General features: G+C 42.0%; 1 protein-coding gene across 1 annotated transcript in view; it reads right to left on the bottom strand.

The window, feature by feature from the left end:
* Window positions 1-13,006, bottom strand: part of LOC124614041 (integrin alpha-4-like) — a 560,480-nt gene that overhangs the window by 97,835 nt on the left and 449,639 nt on the right. Inside the window, exon 20 of the mRNA XM_047142871.1 lies at window positions 5,930-6,251. Coding sequence (XP_046998827.1) covers window positions 5,930-6,251 — 322 coding nt within the window. The remainder of the gene's footprint in view (window positions 1-5,929; window positions 6,252-13,006) is intronic.

The raw sequence follows: 13,006 nt of genomic DNA, 5'->3' as shown, positions 1-13,006 counted from the left end.
TACTATATAACAAAAGAGGAACATCTAACATCCAATTCCATGAAATATTCTACAGCTTTTTGTAAATACTGAAAATATGCAACATATTAATGAAAACAAAGATGATGTAACTTACCAAATGAAAGCGTTGGTATGTTGATAGACTCACAAACAAACACAAACACACACACACAAAATTCAAGCTTTTGCAACTAACAGTTGCTTCATCAGGAAAGAGGGAAGGAGAGGGAAAGACGAAAGGAAGTGGGAAGTGGGTTTTTAGGGAGAGGGTAAGGAGTCATTCCAATCCCGGGAGCGGAAGGACTTACCTTAGGGGGAAAAAAGTACAGGTATACACTAGCACATACACACATATCCATCCGCACACACACAGCCACAAGCAGACATATGTAAAGGCAAAGAATTTGGGCAGAGATGTCAGTCGAGGCGGAAGTACAGAGGCAAAGATGATGTTCAATGACAGGTGAGGTACGAGCGGCGGCAATGTGAAATTAATGGAGGTTGAGGCCTGGTGGGTAATGGGAAGGGAGGATATACTGAAGGGCAAGTTCCCATCTCCGGAGATCTCACAGGTTGGTGTTAGTGGGAAGTATCCAGATAACCCAGATGGAGTAACACTGTGCCAAGATGTGCTGGCCGTGCACCAAGGCATGTTTAGCCACAGGGTGATCCTCATTACCAACAAACACTGTCTACCTGTGTCCATTCATGTGAATGGACAGTTTGTTGCTGGTCATTCCCACATAGAAAGCTTCACAGTGTAGGCAGGTCAGTTGGTAAATCACGTGCATGCTTTTACACATGGCTCTGCCTTTGATCGTGTACACCTTCTGGGTTACAGGACTGGAGTATGTGGTGATGGGAGGGTGCATGGGACAGGTTTTACTCCAGGGGCAGTTATGAGGGTAGGAGCCAGAGGGTAGGGAAGGTGGTTTGGGGATTTCATAGAGATGAACCAAGAGGTTACGAAGGTTAGGTGGATGGTGGAAAGACACTCTTGGTGGAGTGGGGAGGATTTCATGAAGGATGGATCTCATTTCCGGACAGGATTTGAGGAAGTCATATCCCTGCTGGAGAGCCACATTCAGAGTCTGATCCAGTCCCAAAAAGTATCCTGTCACAACTGGTTTACTTTTGGGGTTCTTCTGTGGGAGGTTCTGGGTTTGAGTGGATGAGGAAGTGGCTCTAGTTATTTGCTTCTGTACCAGGTCGGGAGGGTAGTTGCGGGATGTGAAAGCTGTTTTCAGGTTGTTGGTGTAATGGTTCAGGGATTCAGGACTGGAGCAGATTCGTTTGCCACGAAGACCTAGGCTGTAGGGAAGGGACCATTTGATATGGAATGGGTGGCAGCTGTCATAATGGAGGTACTGTTGCTTGTTGGTGGGTTTGTTGTGGACGGATGTGTGAAGTTGGCCATTGGATAGACGCAGGCCAATGTCAAGGAAAGTGGCATGGGATTTGGAGTAGGACCAGGTGAATCTGATGGAACCAAAGGAGTTGAGGTTGGAGAGGATATTCTGGAGTTCTTCTTCACTGTGAGTCCAGATCATGAAGATGTCATCAATAAATCTGTACCAAACTTTGGGTTGGCAGGCCTGGGTAACCAAGAAGGCTTCCTCTGAATGACCCATAAATAGGTTGGCCTATGAGGGGGCCATCCTGGTATCCATGGCTGTTCCCTTTAATTGTTGGTATGTCTGGCCTTCGAAAGTGAAGAATTTGTGAGTTAGGATGAAGCTGGCTAAGGTAATGAGGAAAGAGGATTTAGGTAGGGTGGCAGGTGATCGGCGTGAAAGGAAGTGCTCCATCGCAGCAAGGCCCTGGATGTGTGGAATATTTATGAATAAGGAAGTGGCATCAATGGTTACAAGGATAGTTTCTGGGGATAACAGACTGGGTAAGGATTCCAGGTGTTCGAGAAAGTGGTTGGTGTCTTTGATGAAGGATGGGAGACTGCATGTAATGGGTTGAAGGTGTTGATCTACGTAGGCTGAGATACGTTCTGTGGGGTCTTGGTAACCAGCTGCAATGGGGCAGTCGAGATGATTCGGTTTGTAAAATTTAGGAAGTAGGTAGAAGGTAGGAGTGTGGGGTGTCAGTGGGGTCAGGAGGTTGATGGAGTCAGGTGAAATGTTTTGTAGGGGGCCTAAGGTTCTGAGGATTCCTTGAAGCTCCTCCTGGACATCAGGAATGGGATTACCTTGGCTAACTTTGTATGTAGTGTTGGCTGAAAGTTGACGCAGTCCCTCAACCACATACTCCCGACAATCAAGTACCACTGTCGTGGAACCCTCTTCTGCCGGAAGAATGACGATGGATCAGTCAGCCTTCAGATCATGGGTAGCCTGGGCTTCAGCAGTGGTGATGTTGGGAGTGGGATTAAGGATTTTCAAGAAGGATTGAGAAGCAAGGCTGGAAGTGAGAAATTCCTGGAAGGTTTGGAGAGGGTGATTTGAAGTAAGAGGAGGTGGGTCCCACTGTGATGGAGGACAGAACTGTTCCAAGCAGGGTTCAATTTGGATAGTGTCTTGGGAAGCTGGATTATTAGGAGTAGGATTAGGATTATTTTTCTTCATGGCAAAGTGGTATTTCAAGCATAGAGTACGCGTGTAAGACAGTAAATCTTTGACGAGGGCTGTTTGGTTGAATCTGGGAGTAGGGCTAAAGGTAAGGCCTTTGGATAGGACAGAGGTTTCGGATTGGGAGAGAGGTTTGGAGGAAAGGTTAACTACTGAATTAGGGTGTTGTGGTTCCAGATTGTGTTGATTAGAATTTTAGCCCGCATCTCATGGTCGTGCGGTAGCGTTCTCGCTTGCCACGCCCGGGTTCCCGGGTTCGATTCCCGGCGGGGTCAGGGATTTTCTCTGCCTCGTGATGGCTGGGTGTTGTGTGCTGTCCTTAGGTTAGTTAGGTTTAAGTAGTTCTAAGTTCTAGGAGACTGATGACCTAACATGTTAAGTCCCATAGTGCTCAGAGCCATTTGAACCATTTGATTAGAATTTTGAGGTTTTTGGGGGAGTGGAGCTGGAAGTGGGAGATTGAGCAGATGGGAGAGACTGGGTCTGTGTGCAATGAGAGGAGGTTGAGGTTTGCTGGAAAGGTTGTGGAGGGTGAGTGAGTTGCCTTTCCGGAGGTGGGAAACCAGGAGATTGGATAGTTTTTTGAGATGGAGGGTGGCATGCTGTTCTAATTTGCTGTTGGCCTGTAGGAGGATGCTCTGAACAGCCGGTGTGGATGTGGGAGAGGAAAGATTGAGGACTTTTATTAAGGATAGGAGTTGATGGGTGTGTTCATTGGCTGAGTTGATGTGTAGGTGAAGGATTAGATGGGTGAGGGCAATGGATTTTTCAGTTTGGAACTGGTATAGGGTCTGATGAAAAGAAGGGTTACAGCCAGATATGGGAACTTTAAGTGTGAGGCCTTTGGGGGGTAATGCCAAATGTCAGACAAGTTTGAGTAAGTGAAATATGGGAGCGTAATCTGGCTAGGGCGAAGGCATGTTTGCGGAGAGAATGTAAACAAAACTTAATGGGATCATTGTGGGGATGTTGTGAGGGTGACATGGTATTAGAATGTGGAAAGTGTGACACGAGGCTGAAATGAAAATGAAAATAAAAATATATGGGGGACACATAAATATGAACTAGAAAGCAACTAGAGATCTGGTGCGAAAAAAGTTGAAAAAGTGTTGCTAAAAGCTGAACTATGTTGATCCTGTGGTGAAATTGGCTTGGTAAACAACGATGTGCACACAGGTTAGGTGGTTGTGTTGCCGCCAAAACACGTTAAAGGGCGGAGAAATTTGGGAAAATTTCGAAAAAACTGGTTGTAAATGTATTAAAAGGAGAAGCTTTGTGGTGTAAGATTATGAAAATGAGGCTAACAATTGTCTGACGAAGAAATAATGACGTTAAAACCTCTGGGAAGCGGCTAAAAATGATCAGTGATGTGGGAAAAACGGAAATGGAAATAAAGTGAAAGTTGTTAGAACTAGCTGAAATGGTTGTTTAATAGGTGAAAGGAACTGTTTGTGAACTGGGAACGGTGGATTTTATAGCAGCGGTAGTGTTGAAAGTGGAAAAAAAATTTTTGGTTATGGTTTTTAAGTGGGTTACGTATTATTGAGTATATATAGGAAAGATAAAATTGTACGGTGGATTACGGTAAAAAGTAGAAGGTGAATACAAAGTGAAACTACGTGCACAAACAGAAAGAGAAAGTGAGATGACAGAAAAGAATTCGAAATGAAACAGTGACAATAACAAACGTAATTGTTGGGTTCAAATTAATGATATGAATGTAATAGAGGGAAACATTCCACGTGGGAAAAATATATCTAAAAACAAAAATGATGCAACTTACCAAACAAAAGCATTGGTATGTTGATAGACACACAAACAAACACAAACACACACACAAAATTCAACCTTTTGCAACCAACGGTTGCTTCATCAGGAAAGAGGGAAGGAGAGGGAAAGACGAAAGGAAGTGGGTTTTAAGGGAGAGGGGAAGGAGTCATTCCAATCCCGGGAGTGGAAAGACTTACCTTAGGGGGATGAAAGGACAGGTATACACTTGCGCATACACACATATCCATCCGCACATATACAGACACAAGCGGACATATGTAAAGCCAAAGAATTTGGGCAGAGATGTCAGTTGAGGTGGAAGTACAGAGGCAAAGATGATGTTGAATGACAGGTGAGGTAAGAGCGGCTCCTACCCTTGTAACCGCCCCTGGTGTAAAACCTGTCCCAAGCACCCTCCCACCATCACCTACTCCAGTCCTGTACCCGGAAGGTGTACACGATCAAAGGCAGAACCACATGTGAAAGCACGCACGTGATTTACCAACTGACCTGCCTACACTGTGAAGCTTTCTATGTGGGAATGACCAGCAACAAACTGTCCATTCACATGAATGGACACAGGTAGACAGTGTTTGTTGGTAATGAGGATCACCCTGTGGCTAAACATGCCTTGGTGCACGGCCAGCACATCTTGGCACAGTGTTACTCCATCCGGGTTATCTGGATACTTCCCACTAACACCAACCTGTCAGAACTCCAGAGACGGGAACTTGCCCTTCAATATATCCTCTCTTCCCGCTACCCACCAGGCCTCAACCTCCGCTAATTTCACGTTGCCGCCGCTCATACCTCACCTGTCATTTAACGTCATCTTTGCCTCTGTACTTCCGCCTCGTCTGACATCTCTGCCCAAATTCTTTGGCTTTACATGTGTCTGCTTGTGCCTGTATATGTACAAATGGACATGTATGTGTGTGTGAGTGTATACCTGTCCCTTACTAAAGTAAGTCTTTCCACTCCCGGGATTGGAATGACTCCCTTAAATCTCACTTCCCACTTTCTTTCATCTTTCCCTCTCCTTCCCTCTTTCCTGATGAAGCAACCATTGGTTGCGAAAGCTTGAATTTTGTGTGTGTGTTTGTGTTTGTTTGTGTGTCTATCAACATACAAACGTTTTCGTTTGGCAAGTTACATCGTCTTTGTTTTTAGATATATTTTTCCCACGTGGAATGTTCCCCTCTATTATATTCATATCATCATATCACTGAGAAATATAGAATTATTGCAGACAGAGATGTCTGTCTACTGCATATCTCTTGTCATATGACAGATGCCAGAACAGATGATCAGTATTTTTTATATTGTTCAAATTATAGTAACTGTTGAACATGCTAAAGATACTGTTTGCTAGCATCATCCTGTACACTCACTTCTTTCTAATGTCTTAAACAACAATTTCATCAGTTACCATAATGTTGTTTTTCTTTCAGATAACGGTACTCCATACTTTTTATGAACTACTGGAAATTAAAATTTTAAGTCAAATATGTTGCCTTTTCCTGTTGCAATTTTTCTGCTCATAACTGTAGCAGTAATGATAATAATAAAGGTTAACTGACCTAGTGCTGATGTGTTGAGTTTTCCAATGAATTTTATAGTGAGCAGTGCTTTTGAATCAGTAAAACCTGATGTACAAGTAATGTTTTGACAAACAACATCCTCACGTGTACAATTTAAGTACAGTGTGTTATCTGTTGAAGAAACACTGTCATCACTGTTCACTTCAGGAAGTTTTATAGTCTTTGTCACCTCTCTCTTTGGTCTTGATTGGTCCATTTCTATACTGTTTATTTCCTGAATTTCTGGTATTATATCATTGTAGCTGCTGGTTGGCAATGGAGGGTCTGATTCACATTGGATGACATACCTTCCTTGTGTTACCTGAAAGGAGAGTATATGATATTAATTTTATTTGAATGACCCTATAGTTAAGAAAAATAGACACTCATAACTTAGGGATATGTCAGCATTTTTTATAAGTGCTTAATGGTTCTTGAAGCTGATGCTAGTTCTAGATATGCAGTAACGTAGTTTTAACAAAGCAGGGGGAAGCCTTGATCCATAGCAATGTTTCAAGAACTATACAGTAATTTACATGAAGTGAAATAAGGAAATAATTGTAATAGAGTGTTGTTGCTTGAAACTGAAACTTGAATGTAGCACAGGCATTGAAAATGTGGCAGTGTAACGTATGCAGGTGAACAAATTTATTTTAGTTGAAACTTCAGAGCTGAGAGGCCATGGTTGATGTATAAAATTTTCGTCTGGTTACTTCCGGATGACATCAGAAGATGTCCACCGCAGATGGAGCTGAAACGTTAGGTGAAAATTTTATACATTGGCCATAGCCTCTCGGCCTGGAAGTTTTACCTGAAGACAACACTGGCCATGAAAGCCTACACTGTATGATTAAATTTATTTTATCTAATAATCTATAAGTGCTAGCTAACATATGGATGAACAGGTGTGAGATGAACTGTTACAATGAAAACAGAAGAACAAAGATTTAAAAAGTTGTCTCATGGATAGCTGTCACTGAAACAGTAGAAGAAAACATGTTATCCTAAATTACCAATGGTGGTTTACAGCGCCTATGGTTATTTTTCTGTGGTTATGCTATCTACAGTAACTAGAATATAGTTTCTGATAAAATATATTGTGACATTCTAGTTCACTTCTGATAATGATGAAAATAAATGTTATGATTTAAACAAGTGCTGTTTGTTTCATTATTGTGACTAGATTACCTATGATGTTTCTCTTTTTCAAAAAAGACAATGAAGAATGAAGAAGCATTTGTTCTGTTAAAAAGAAGTCCATTTTTTCTGCTTGAATGATGTGCACATTTTTTTCTTTCAATAAACAGGAAGCAATTTATTGAACGTTCTTGGGTTAAGCTGATGTACTCTGTGGCATACATAAGAAACTGTGTTATAAATAGCAACAACTATGAAAAAACACCTTGTGAATTGTGGTCAGGATGAAAGCCTACTGTACAATACTTACATGTAATAGAATGTGAAGGTTTCATTCATGTACCCAGACAAAGATGTCTTTCTAAATTACCCATGAGAGAAGAAAAAGTCATTCTTACAGGATACTCTCTATATAGCTGCAGTTTTAGAATTTGCCTGCCAGAAACGAGACAAGTTGTGGAACATAGGAAGTATATATTTAAGAATTTTTGAATGGTAAATACTGAATTGAAAATCAAGAAAGGGAAAATTCCAAAGGGAAGGCCTATGTTGCAGAAGTACAAACCAACATTGTACAAGGGAGGAACAATGATGAACCATTGTATATCATGAAGCACTTAATTCTGATAAGGCAGTTAAATGGGTAGTTGGAATAAATGAAGGAATTAACTTCTTGAAGAATCATGATGCTTGGAAATTGGTCAAGGAACCATCTGTTGTCATTGCAGTAAAGAACAGTTTTGAATTTAAAAAGAAGGCAATTGGAGGAAAGGAAAATTTTAAAGCCTTTTTAGTTGCAAACAGCTTTAGTCAAGTTGAAGGCAAATACTAAAATGAGCTTTATGTTTCTCTTTCCAATTTTCAAACAATTCATCTACTGATAACAGCCAATGATGAGAAAAATTGGCATATTGGTCAACAAAGTGTGAAAAGTGCATACAAACATAGCAAATTAAAGGAATATATATCCTTTCTTTCAGCAGAGCTGGACAATTCTGTGAAGTTTGGAATATATTGGTGGAAGTGAAGCTATGATGATGAGTCATGAGTCATATTTGGGTAGCTCTGTTGGTAGAGTATCTGCCAGTGAAAGGAAAAATCCTGGGTTTCAATCCTGGTCTGACGTTAAGGCCAGGTGGGTGGTGAGAGCCAAAGACATGTAAAACCAGTTCCCACTTTCAGAGTTCTTAGATACAATTGTCTGGAGGAATAATCCAGATGGTATGTGTGGTGAAACAGAGACAAAAGTCATGATTGTCATGTTGTGTAACATGCTCTGCAACAGGATATTGTGTGCTGGCAGTATACACCCTCTGCCTAAGCCTATTCATCCTAACTGATAGCTTGGTGGTACTCATGCCAATGTAAAAGACCAAACATTGTTTGCATAACAGCTGGTGTATGATATGTGTCATTTCACAAGTGGTTGTCCCTTTGATAATATATGAGGGGGTGTTGGAAAATAATTTTCCCCTGTTGACTGTAGGCAGAGTTGTGTGATATGGGCAAAAGACGACATGGCAGGTGAACGTGCATGTGCAAGACACCGATACACCATTGGGTAGAGGTCAACTGCAAGCAAGCAGATGGCACTTTAGCAGTGCCTGCACAAAGTGGAGGCCAGCCGCTCAGTCTTTTCCCAGAGCTATGGAGAGAATGTGCATTTTGAAGTCATTGTCAAAGGCGGAAGTGAGAGCTGTTATTCACTATGAATGGGTGTGTGGAGTATCAGGCACAGAAATTCATAACCGATTTGTTGAGGTGTATGGGTCAGGTGTGATGTCAAGGCACATGGTGCGGAGATGGTGCCAGCAGTTCAGTGATGGACGTCAACATGTGCAGGACATACCGAGACCTGGACAGACGTGCATGGCCACTACAGATGCAAATGCCAGGAAGGTGGAAGATATGATTAAAGAGAACTGGCGTATCACCGTCGATGGAGTAGTGGCAGAACTTGGGATCAGGCATGAGTGAGCTCATAAGATCATCCATGACATTCTTCGATACAGGAAAGTGTCCACACAATGAGTGCCCCACCAACTGACCCCGACATACATGGAACAACGCATGGTGTTCAGCCTGGAACAGATCGTGCATTACCATGAATCTGGCACTGACCTTCTGTTTTGGATTCTGATGGGGGATGAAATGTGGGTCCACCATTACATGCCTGAATCAAAGGCTGCACACATGGAGTGGAAACATCCATCCTCACCTGCCCGAAAGAAGTTCAAAAGCACTCCATCTGCAGGTAAAGTGCTACTCACTGTTTTCTGTGCGGCACCAAAGGAGTTTTGCTGCTGGACTTTCTGGAAGATGCAACCATCAATGTTGTGTGGTACTGTGCGACTCTGTTGAAATTGAAAGAAGTGATTCGGAAAAAGCGGCCTGGCCTTCTCAGATCTGGCATTCTGCTGTTGGATGACAATGCGAGACCACATGAGGCAACAGCAATGCAAAACCTTATGGAACTCTTGGTTGGGAATGCCTACACCATCTGCCTCACAGTCTGGATCTAGCACCAAGTGACTTCCATCTGTTTCCTGCTTTGAAGAAGACTCTCAGCAGAAGGCACTTTGGCAGGAATGCTGACGTCAAACAAGCTGTTCAACACTCCTTCCATACGCAACAGCCTGATTTTTTTTTCCTGGAAGGCTTTTTGAAGCTTATAAAGCTGTATAACAAATGTCTCAATGCACTTGGAAATTATGTAGAGAAATAAAAGATATGTCTTGTCTTTAATGTCTCATTCTCTTTTTTTCCTTTCACACACAACTCTGACCACAGATGACAGGGTACACTTATTTTCCAACTCCCCCATGTATATTTTACCAGTAACAGGGCTGGTATAGGTGGTGATAGGAGGCTGCATAGGACATATCTTATCGTGGGGGTGGTCACAGGAGTAGAGACCATGTGATAGAGAAATGGGTGCAAAAGAAGCCAAGGGTCTCATAAGGGTGTTGTGGAAACATATGTCATATACTAGCTGTTATGTAAATACTCTTCAGCTTTTTAAATATGTATAACTACCACATATTTATTGGTAGGATGTATTGGAATATGCAGAGGGTGTATACTGGCAACACAGTGCCTGTTTCACTGAAATTTCTCAGAACTCCACAAGTAAAAACTGATGTTACAACATATCACTGGTTCTCAGCCGTTCATTTTCTGACTTGCCTATCTATTCCTGTCACCGCTACTTAGTTTTATGTTCCTATTAACTCATACATGATGTTTTGTCAGTAATCGTCCGCAGCTTGTGGTCGTGCGGTAGTGTTCTCGCTTCCCATGCCCGGGTTCCCGGGTTCGATTCCCGGCGGGGTCAGGGATTTTCTCTGCCTCGTGATGATTGGGTGTTGTGTAATGTCCTTAGGTTAGTTAGGTTTAAGTAGTTCTAAGTTCTAGGGGACTGATGACCATAGATGTTAAGTCCCATAGTGCTCAGAGCCATTTGAACCATTTGTCAGTAATCTCTGTTTTGCATATTACCATGTCTTCCATCTTTAAGCTCTTGAGTTGTCAAATGTCATCTGGTGCAGTCCTCAACTACCATTCTTTTCTTGTAATACATTCAGTAAGTCTTCTGTGACCAACGGTTTGGGTGGCTTTTCTGAACTCTCCCCATTTTCTAAACCTCAGCAGTTTATTTCCTTCAGCCCTCTTCCTTCTGCCAGAAAAAGTAGCCACTGGATCAGAAAGCTTGAAAATTTAAATGCCTTCATATCAGGGTTCTCCTGCCACTGCTTGATGAGTGATTCTTTATCCATCCAGTAACATTGTCGAGTGTGTATAGTTTGAATTACCAGTTCCAAGTGTATCACATAAAAATAACAGTTACAAAGCAAATTTCTAGCATCTAGTTTCACAAGTAGTGCTGCCTTTGATGGGACAGGTGATGCTTGTGACTGGATAGGTGTAGGTGGTATTGGGAGGATGTATGGGACAGGTATTGTATCCATATCTGTTAAAGGGATATGGGATATGAGGCAAGGAGTTGGGAGCAGGAGTTGTAGAAATGGACAAGGATATTGTGTAGTTCTGATGGGCAGCAGAATACTATTGTGAGAGGGGCGAGAGTGATATAGAGCAGGACATTCTCATTTCTGGGAATGAAGAAGGTAGTCAAAATACTGACAGAAGATGTAATTCATTTTCTCCAGTACTGAGTGGTACTGAGTCATGAGGGGAATGCTCCTCTGTGGCTGGGTGATGGGACTTTGGGAGGTGGTGGACGACTGGAGCCATATGGCACCAGAGATCTGTTTTTGTATGAGATCAGGTGGGTAATTACAGTCTTTGAATCCTCAGTGATACCCTTGGTGTATTTTGCATGGGGCCACGTGTCAGTCATGAAGCAGTGCCCTTGGGTGGCTGGGCTGTAGGGAAGGGACTTTTTGGCATGGAACAGGTTACAGCTGTCAAAGTGGAGGAATTTCTGGTGGTTGGTAGGTTTGATACGGTTGGAGGTACTGATATAGACATATTTGAGATGGAGGTCAACATCAAGAAAGGTGGCTCGTTGGGTTTGAGTAGGATGAGGTGAAGTAAATGGCGGTGAAGGTGTTCAGCTTCTGGAGGAATGTGAGTGTCGTCACCCTTGATCTAGATCACAAAGATGTCATCCGTGAATCTGAAACAGTGAGGGGTTTGGGATTCTAGGTGTTTAGGAAGGATTCCTCTAGATGGCCCATGAATAGGTTGGAATAAGAAGGTGCCACGCAGGTGCCCATAGCCATAACCCAGATTTGTTCGTAGGTATTGCCTTCAAAGAAGAAATACTTGTGGATGAGGATACAGTTGGTCATGGTGACTAGTAAAGGAGGTTGTAGATTTAGAATTTTCTGGGCATTAGGAAAGATACTGTTCAACAGTGGTAAGGCCACTGGCATTTGGGACATTAATATGAAGGTAGGTGGCATCAGTAGTGATGAACAGGACACCATGTGGCAAAGGAACAGGACCCAATTTGGAAGGAATCAGGAGAGGACGCAAATGCAAAATTATGTAGTAGAGATTGGGAACATGGCAATTCGAAAAAAATTTATTACATGAGGAAGAGGATGTTGATGATAATGAAGTGGGCAACCTTTTGTAAAATAAAGAGCCTATGGTAGGGAAGAGAAAGCTCTGTTTGATATGGGCAGTGAAATTAGTGAATTAGCTGAAGAATTCTGTAATGGTATAAAAGATGTTAATGAGGTAATGGATGTACCAGTGTTAGGGTTAAAAACAGTAGGTGCCACAGGTAAACAGAATAAAGTTGTGAAGCATGTACTGGTTGTTACCTTTCTTGTTTCTTGATAACTGAATGATGTGGAATCTTACGCGGTATATTGTGGTAGGACCACATTCGCACCACGTGTTTGTAATTGATAATAATACGAGTAGTTCCAGCACAATTTCAGCAAGGCTTATTTATTAGTAGCTGCTGAAAGATTACACACTGCAGATCTCGTTTGTCTAGGGGTTTTGTCTGCAAAACATTACTCTAACAAGCATGGCCTGGGTTTTCTTCTTGTTTGAAATAAACACTACCGGATTTGAATTACTTTCGGCTAAAAATAATATTTATTCGTACTCTTTGTTCAGTAACTACAATATTTTCACTTCGAACATTGATACCCTAAAAATGCATTATACTGTACTGGTCACTTGAACACGTCCATCTCCCTCCAATACCGACAAAGAAGTGGCGGGCAAGCCAACATGTGCCTGGAAGTTGCAGACATTCCTGCATTCCAGATTCTTTGGTCTTCTGACCTTAATACACTCCAAAGACACATATAAATAAATACATATAAATATACAACATTTAACATCTCAAACAAATCCATTATTTATCATAAAAGAAAATATTCATAAATAAATAAATTAAACACATTGTATGGCAACATAATGAAGTTACCTTAACTCTCTAGTGTGGGCATCGTA

Source organism: Schistocerca americana, chromosome 4 (assembly GCF_021461395.2).
Source record: "Schistocerca americana isolate TAMUIC-IGC-003095 chromosome 4, iqSchAmer2.1, whole genome shotgun sequence".
Lineage (NCBI taxonomy): Eukaryota > Metazoa > Arthropoda > Insecta > Orthoptera > Acrididae > Schistocerca > Schistocerca americana.
This window is presented reverse-complemented; position numbering and strand designations above follow the sequence as displayed.